The sequence below is a fragment of the Arachis hypogaea genome, chromosome 13, assembly GCF_003086295.3.
Source record: "Arachis hypogaea cultivar Tifrunner chromosome 13, arahy.Tifrunner.gnm2.J5K5, whole genome shotgun sequence".
In the NCBI taxonomy this organism is placed as follows: Eukaryota; Viridiplantae; Streptophyta; class Magnoliopsida; order Fabales; family Fabaceae; genus Arachis; species Arachis hypogaea.
The window spans coordinates 19,896,393-19,905,458 of record NC_092048.1 but is presented as its reverse complement, the minus strand read 5'-3'; the positions used below and the strand labels follow the sequence as shown (position 1 = coordinate 19,905,458).

General features: G+C 33.5%; 1 protein-coding gene and 1 long non-coding RNA gene across 2 annotated transcripts; both read left to right on the top strand.

Annotated features, from left to right (window-relative positions):
• Positions 1-498: 498 nt before the first annotated feature.
• On the top strand, positions 499-1,489 carry LOC140177880 (uncharacterized). Its single transcript, XR_011869428.1, has 2 exons — positions 499-835; positions 1,051-1,489. It is a non-coding gene; the product is annotated as an uncharacterized lncRNA (long non-coding RNA).
• Positions 1,490-2,073: 584 nt separating this feature from the next.
• Positions 2,074-3,537, top strand: LOC112737588 (uncharacterized). The gene is made up of 2 exons (XM_025787554.3): positions 2,074-2,968; positions 3,170-3,537. The coding sequence occupies exons 1-2, from the start codon at positions 2,477-2,479 to the stop codon at positions 3,224-3,226; spliced, it is 549 nt and encodes a 182-aa protein (XP_025643339.1). The 5' UTR covers positions 2,074-2,476; the 3' UTR covers positions 3,227-3,537.
• The last annotated feature ends 5,529 nt before the right edge of the window (positions 3,538-9,066 follow it).

Genomic DNA, 9,066 nt, shown 5'->3' with positions numbered 1-9,066 from the left:
GGAAGGAGAAAAAGATGAAGAGTAGATATATTTTTTTTTTCAGATTTGATTTTTTTGTTTTTGGTTTTAAATTATTTAAAATTAAAAAATTAAAGTTAATTAAATTTAGATGTTTATTAAATTTAAAAGGATAGTATTTATCAAAGCTAAAAATAAGAATATTTACATTTTCTTTAAAAGTAAATAAAAAGAGTTTTTTGGTCTCTTTTTAATAAGTTAGAGTTAATAGTCAAAATCGTCTTTTAAAGATTATCTGATCTCTATTTTAGTCTCTAAAAGATAAAATTAATCAAATTAGTCCCTGAATGATAATTGCTTTGATGGAATTCGTCCTTCCGTCAACTGTGACTAACGTTTGCTGACGTTAAACGTTAATTGACAGCGTAAAGCATTCTAAAACGACGTAGTTTTGTTCTTTTTCACTCCAAGGATTGAAACGACGCTGTTTGATGTCCAGAATGAGATATTTAACCACGTTTCTTCCCATTACCACCTTTCATAACAGTCATTCTTCTGTTTCGCTCCAAAAATCTCTTTCTTTTTTCTTTCTTTTTTCGGCGTGAAATGCTTATGTCTGAGATAGTGTATTGTGGTGGTGCTGCGTGATCTTGCGGTGTTCAAAATCCTTAATTTGGAGGGCTTCCGGCGACCCTTTTGTGATTTGGGTGCGAGTTAGGTAAACGGAGACGGTAGCGGTGGCATAGGTTCTAATAATGATGGCAACTGTGGTTACTGTGACATGAGCTACTATATAGCCGTATTTTCTCATGCGGGTCTTTCTACCGTGGTTGTCAAGAGGACAATGAGGGTTCTTGATCAATTAAGATTTTTTATGGTAAATCACCTTTTTCTCTTAATCTTTCTGTTTTATTTGTGGAATTTATTGTTATTTTTCTCAAATGCAAATCTATGTTAGTTTCTAATTTAAAGTTGGTAGTTTTGCTTTTGTTCTGTTGTGATTTTTAGTTTCATTATTTTCATGAGAGAAATTAATTTAAATTTTGAATGGGAAGATTTATTTTAGTGTGGATTATTTTTTGTTTCATGGAGGTAGATGGAAGATGGGGTTTGAACACAACAAAAACAGAAAAAGAAGAAGGCGATTGGGTCACGAAACCCAGCTCCTGGCTTAACCTTTATCCCCAATGCATGTGTAAGTGGAAAAAGGAGAAGGTGATTGAGAGAGCGATGGAACTTCGGAGAAGAATGCAGAACGACACCGTTTATTTTGCTGTGCTGTTACTTCACGTTCTATGTTAACTGCAGTATCAAGAAATTAACGGAAGGATGAACGTGATTAAAAAATAATCATTTGGGGATGAATTTGATTAATTTTATTTTTCGAGAACTAAAATGGAGATCGAAGTATCTTTCGAAGACGATTTTGACTATTAACTCTAATAAGTTATAAGAATATTTTAGTAAAATTGTAAAAATAATATTATAAAATATATAATAAATGATGACATAAATAATGTAATTTATCTTTTATATTTGTATTTATTTATATTTTTATTTTATTGTTACGTATAAATTTATTATTATACTAAAGTAAACATCTTATAAAAATATAGTAAACACTTTTTAATAAAAATAATATTTTTAGTTTAAGTTATATGTCAAAATTTTCATATATAATTATTTATTCAATAGAAAAAATAAAAAATCTAATTTGAAAGTATTTTAAACATTTTTACCGTAGACTCCTCCGAATAAAAATTTTATGGCCACAAATCTCAGTAATAAAAACACCACATCCGTATACATTTGAATATTTTATTCAAATAATAATAATTTGAAGCACGCAAGAAAGAAATATCTCGAAAGGAATTTTTTTTGGTGACTATCTCAAAAAGAATTTGAATCTTTTAAATTTTAAATTTTATTTTTAAAGAGTAAAATTTGATCTTTCATCATTTATTTTATCAATAGAATTAAGAAAAAATATAAGAAGTGAAAGATCAAATTTTATTCTTTAAAATAAAATTCAAAATTTAGAAAATTCAAATGCCTAAAATACCTAAAGGATAAATAGATTAGAGTGTCTTATTCCTAATAACCTGTTAAGTGTTAACCCCAGTCAAAAATAGGTAGAATCGCAGAAAGAAAAACAAATGGCGGAAACCGAAAAACATTCCGATTAATATTGCTAATTCTTATTAGTCAAGTTACTCACAACATTATTTTTTCAATTTTATTTACATTTATTTGAAGTGACAGTGAAGACAAAAGAAATATCTAAATCAGATCAAACAGTAGAGAGAACAGAAGGGTGGTTCACTAGTTTTTGGGGCTGCTACGCAAAATCAGGGATTAATTAATTGATTTACTCTTTTATAAAAGATCAGACATCGTAACTTACAACTTTCCGTCTTTCTCCTTCTTCCTCCTTCACCCTTCAAAGAAAAGTGAAAACAATACACTGAGAACAAAAAGAGTAAGATATTTTTCTAATTTGAGATTCAAGAAGGTGGATATGATGAAGAAGTGCGAACTGTGCAAGGTTAGGGCTAGGACTTTCTGCGAGTCGGACCAGGCTAGCTTATGCTGGACCTGCGACGCTAATGTTCACGGTGCTAACTTCCTTGTGGCTAAGCACTCCAGGACGCTCCTCTGCCGCGACTGTTACTCACTTACGCCGTGGAAAGCCACCGGCGCCGCACTCCTTAACGCCGTTTCCCTCTGCCACAGTTGTTCCAAGGGAGAACAAGAAAAACCAAAAGAAGAAGAGAGCGAAGGGGAAAATAACGACGAGACAGAAATCGAAGACGACGACGACGACGACGGTTTCGAAGATGTGGACGGAGAAAATCAGGTTGTGCCTTGGTGCTCTTCCACCACCCCGCCGCCTCCGCCGTCGAGTTCCGCCGGCAGCGAAGAGTCCGGGTTCGGCGCTGGAGATGGTTTTGACCTGGCGACGTCGTTGAAACGACGGCGTGACGTCGACGCTTCGGATCGTGACCTTCAGGTTTGTTATGTACGAAGAATGCATTAGATTAAATAATTTCTTAAGAAAAAATGCGATAGATATTTTTAAACTTTGGTAACTGTTAAGTGAAAATTGTTTAGAAGTTTTGATTTATCAGCACTCCTTTGAAATTTGGGCGAACAACGATGATTTCTTTCTCTCTTCTTTTTTTTCGTGTGTTTCGTTTCTTTTATTGGTTAGGAAGCCTCGAACGCTTCGATTTGTGAGCGGCGGAGGGTGGCAGAGGACCACCACTGAAGTGGTTGGCGTGACGGTGGAGATTGAGGCAGCGTTTGATGTTGGGACGCTAATTTTAACGACGTCGTTGGCATGAAGATATTTTGAGCTCTTTGATTATTTTACTATTTAACTTGCTTTCTGATCTAGCCCGCTTATAACACCACTGCTTACTTTTGACCAGTAGTTCATTGACCAGCACTGCTTGTTCGTAGAACGGTAGAAGATTGACATTAGAATTTTCCTTTTTCTTCGTTCTCAAAATGTAGATATAGATATAACTTATAAATATGTATTTTGAAGCTGATGATGTAAATTTTAATTTCTCTCAACTCTTTTTAATTATTTTTCATTTATTTTATTTTAGAGTTGTATATTTCAGTGTATGCATGAATTAGTTGTTGCCAAAAAAAATTATGTGATATCACTTTCTACCCCTGAGTGCTATGGGCTTATTTGTGTGAATTTTTTAAAGATTTTTTAAAAAATAAAAATAATTTTATGTTTAGATTTTTTATGTAAAAATATTTTTTATTTAATAATTATGTTTGAGTATAATAATATGAATATATTTTTATTTATTATGTTAAAAATATTTTTTAAAATAAATTTTTTTAAAGTAGATATAAATTATAGTACTTTTTTTATTATTAAAAAATAATTTTATTTTTATACTACTAAAATTTTGCTAACCACGTTTTATATATATTTATTCTTTTATTTATATTTTTATTTCATTATTTTATTTGTGTTGATATATGAAAGTTATATGAATTAAGGTTACATGAACCGGACGAAATTGAATTTCTTTTCATTTAGATCTGTTCCTAAATATATACTGGACCTAATTTTTAAATCATAATCTGATCTTAGATTCGATGAAATTTATACATATTCAGACCACAATTATATCGGGTAAAAATTGGGTGAAAATCGGACCTTTATTAACAATTTATAAAAGAAGATAAAACTTGTTAGTTATTACAAAGAAGTTAGTAGTTGTAACACCCTACTACACAGAGTTTTACGTTTAAGTCATAGAATAGAGGTATTGTGGTGTTACAGGCCAAGAGAAAAGATTACCTGCGTGCTAAGAAATCTAAAAGGTATTGATAAAGACAAACCAAGAGAAAAGGAAAACCAAGAAAACAGCATGACTAGCTCCTGACTCAGTCTGCGAAGCTAAGGCTGGCCGGAGGATATATATATCTCAAATTATATCAAAATACCAAAATAAACTCATATCTCTCCCTCAACCTTTATGAGGAGCAGCATACACAAGTTACTTGGAGAGTAAGCTAAACACATATATACATATATATAAACAGAAACCCAAAATACACCCAGGAACTACTTCGCTTCAAGGATCCAGACGCCTAGCGAAGAGCCTCTCGACATGCACCTGAAAAACAACAACACAGTATGGGATGAGAACCGGAGGTTCTCAACATGGTAAAAGTACCACGCGTATAATAAATAAGGCCCTGAGAATACCAGAGACAATTCTAGAACTCCGTCATTCAGTTATCGAACTTAATTTCTAAAACAGTAGCCATAAATAGAGGTAGGTAACCTAACATTCCTAAACTTACTCACTTTGTAAACCTAATGTAACTCCAAACCATATCACCCTTTCCTCCGTCCCTCTGTCATCCATAACTCAACAGAGACAAGCAACCAAACAAGTTTACGCACAGATAATGGGCAGATAGTGCAAGTAGCAAGTATACAGGTAATATATATATATATATATATATATATATATATATATATATATATATATATATATATATATATATATATATATTCAGTTAGGCAAACCCAGGAAATACATAGCAATCAAACAAACAAATGCACATGATACATGCCTGTCCTATGGATGATGAGGCTCATCTGTCGGTTATCCAGCTAACCCGACAAATCCGAAAACCTTAGATTGTCCCCCATCGCGCATCCCCAAGAGTCTATGCATAGATTTCACAATCAATTATCATTCAAGTCATTCAATGAGGGCTATCCATACCCAAGAATTTATACGTGCCCGGTCACTTTTATGACGTAGGGTCAACAGGTACAGTAAATATCATTCATCCACTATCCTAGAAAAGGTTAAGCCACAAAGAAGGAGTGAGAGAAAAGAAAAAAGAAAAGGATGAGAGATATGTCTATTTTTAGTCATCTTACATAATATTTTAGTATTATGCTCCACCTTTAGGTAATTTTGCTTATAACATCTTATTATGTTTGAAGGTAGCTGTTATATCTCTCATTGATCAAGTAGTATTTTTATTGCCTTTTCTCAAGCACAATTTTTACCACTATTGACCACATCATTTTGACCTCCTTTGGAATATTGCCCTCCATGGACAATTTTCAACAATCGAAAATTCAGTTCAACCATGATTATTCATCTGGTCAATTAAAAAGGGATAAATTGTTCTTTCGGTAGACCTCACAGATTAGCTATGAGGAACCTTCTTCAAGGTGGATCTAATCATTGACAGCACGATGTTATGGTTCTCCTCTAGTGTTCTAAACATAATGTGTGCCATCTAAACAGAAGAAAATAAAAAAAATTTGACGAAACAAAAAAAAGAACAAAATGAAAGAATACGGTCAGAGCAACAGTAAAGTAAAGGTAATAAAACATAAAAAATATATAAAGAGTAATAAAATTTAAAAATTACATAATATTTTTTATTTTTATGTATACTTTATATACTCTTTCAATTTTATTAAAATGCATCACAGATCAAGTAATAGAGATCTTAGCAAAAGTAAAAAAAATCAAATAATGACTACTAAAAAAAATACAAAATCAAAATGAATTCCAAGCTAAAAATTTGAGATCTGCAACCAACAAAAGAATACTGCGAAAACAAAAAAAATTAGCAGAGAGAAAATAAAATAGTAAGTGTGAATATAAATTCACACATAAAAGACAAATAGTAAAAATGAGCACTAGGAGAGAATGGACAAGTTTTATTGTTCAATTATATGTATTAAAAATAGTTAGCCAAATTACAAACACACTAGTATTGACACATTATTTTCTCTTTACACTTACAGTAAACTAATAATTGTAGACATTGATCGATATGGTGTTGAATTATTACCGAATAAGATAATTCAATGTATTAGTTTTGAATATATTTTATGTTAAATTTTATAATTGTATAAATAATAGAAAAATCAAAATATATAAAGCGCATGTATATTCACAAAAATATGTTTCAAAAAATTCATCGAGAAGTCAACCTATACTGGTATTTCATTTGTCATGTCAGACAATATTGATTTTAAATGTACATTATTTAAACTATCACTCAAATTTTTTGTAATTTTTTCATAAACAAATACAGGCATATTATGAAGGTAACATAAATTATTAATTTATTACTTATGAACAGTTAAATAATGTATAAAAAATATTATGTTAGCTATTTTTTATACTAAATAACATCTAAACATATAATATCAGTATAACTAAAAATATTAAATAAAAAAGTATATTATTCTAACTTGTTAACCAAGAATATAAATAGTTAATTTGTTTTTTTATAAAAGAAGCCTTGAACAGTGTTTTTTGCTTTATATTTTCTTTGTCTTTTAATATTAATTTTTTCTTAAATCTTGCTTTCCTTTTTAGATTTCTACATAGTATTAGTTGCATCCTTACTCATTGAATTTGGACTTCTTTTTTCCTTTCATAAAAGGAAAAAATAAAGGAGAGTTTATAAGAGTAAAAAATATATTAATTAAGAAAAAATGAGATCAAATATACTATATTAAAATTTGGTTAATCTGTACGTACTCAAGGAGAATGAGAGAAGGAGAGAGCGGGGGCGAGCGGTTGAGGGTGAAACACGGTGAGGAAGATGGCCATGCCATCGGAAGAGATAAGGGGGAGAGCGTGGGTGGGTGTGTATCCGGTGTTAAGGAGGGTTCTTCTCGAGAGGGGTTAGAAAAGCCATCCAAGGTCTCTTTTAGAGATAAAGTAATTGGTGCAGAAAAGTCTAAGGCCTTTGCATTAGTAGGGTCTTTATCTGGGGATGGTATCGCGATGGTGACAGGTAAGCAGGGTGATTCTCGTCCACCAAGTGTCAGTTTTACCAAGGAGGCAAAGAGCTGTCTAGCTGAACCTTATAAGGAAGCCATCGTGATCAAGGTGCTGGATAAGCATTATGGCTACACGGCTCTCATGCATAAGCTTCGGATAGTATGGCGCATCAAAGGAGGGTTTGATTTGTTGGATGTGGGGTTTGGATATTTTTTTGTTAAATTTGATATTGCTGTGGATCGTGAGAAAGTCATTCTTGGTGGCCCGTGGTTGATAGACGGTCACTATGTTGCAGTAAAGCCATGGGATGTGGATTTTAGGCCATGCGAAAAATCCTTTGGATCAACGCTGGTATGGATTCGAGTCTCGGGACTTCCAATTTGGTGCTACCAGGAACAAGCAATGCTGCGAATTGCTTCTGCAATAGGGATTCCGGTGAAAGTAGATTTGGCTACTAAGCTTGCAGAAAGAGGAAAATATGCCCGAGCTTGTGTTCAAATTAATCTTGAGTTGCCTGTAATCAAACATATTATAGTGGAGGGTGTGACTTATGAGGTGGAGTACGAGAGTTTACAGTTGATTTGTGCTACTTGTGCACGATATGGGCATGATAAATCGTTGTGCATGGAGAAGGAGTCCTTGGAAGGAAACGAAAATTCCTTTGGTGATGAAAAAAATAATGAAGCCCCGACATTAGTGCCACATAACAATCATGAGATTCAACAAGATGCTGAATCAGAAGCTGGTGATTTGGGTGAGAATCCTCGTAATTTGGGTGAGAAATTAGGAGTTGTTAAAGGGAAGGATGTAGTTATGGAATCATTGGCTCCTCATGTGCCTGATGGTCATGTTAATGAGGCATGCATGGATGATGGAGAGGGTTGGCAACAAGTGCTGCGTAAGGGAAAATTCACAATGGGTCAGTCATCAGGTTTGAAGGACCAAGATGGAAAGCAGCACAAGTTTGGTTCGAGAAAGGTTCCAAGGCCCAATTTGCATGGTGATGGAGGCAAATCAATTGGCATTAGGAAGGGGAAGCGAGAAAAACATGAAATTGCGCCATCTCCATCGCGCAGAACTCCTGCACGTCGTGGAATCTCTCTACGGAAGCGTCCTCGGCCTTCCTCCTTGCAGAACTCGCCAGTTGATAAAAATGGTGGCACAACGGAGGAAACCTTAGTAGATGGAAGCATGGCAGGTGCAGTGTCAGGAGGTCCAAAGGTGGCAATTATTGAGGATTAGAGTGTGCCAGTACTGCAGGACAAACCACCTATTGAGGTTGGTGATTCTGTTTAGAGTTTATGTTCTTATTTATTCTGTCCCTATTATTTATGGATAGTTTAAATATGATTGTTTGGAATATTAGGGTTGCTTCTAATAAGTTAGCCCGGGTGCATTGTAAGGAACTTGTTAGGAAATTTAGACCTGTTTTCTTTATTGTGGTTGAAACTCACTCCCCTTTTCAGCATTTAAAATTATTTTGGAAAAGGTTGGGGTATCACTCTGTTGGTATAGTAGAAGCTGAGGGGCATAAGGGAGGTATTTGGTTTCTATCCTCTATGAAGGGTGTTTGTTGTAAGTTCATTGATGCTTTTGATCAGGGTGTTACTGTTGAGGTTCACTTTGATAATTTAATTTGGAGGTATAGTGGTATTTATGGTAGTCCTCAATTTAATAAAAGGGTTCTCCTTTGGGATTATCTTGTTGCACAATCCATGGTTTTTCAAGGACCTTGGATTGTTCTTGGTGATTTTAATGAAGTCAAATTTTCTCATGAATCTAAGGGCTGTCAATTTTCGCA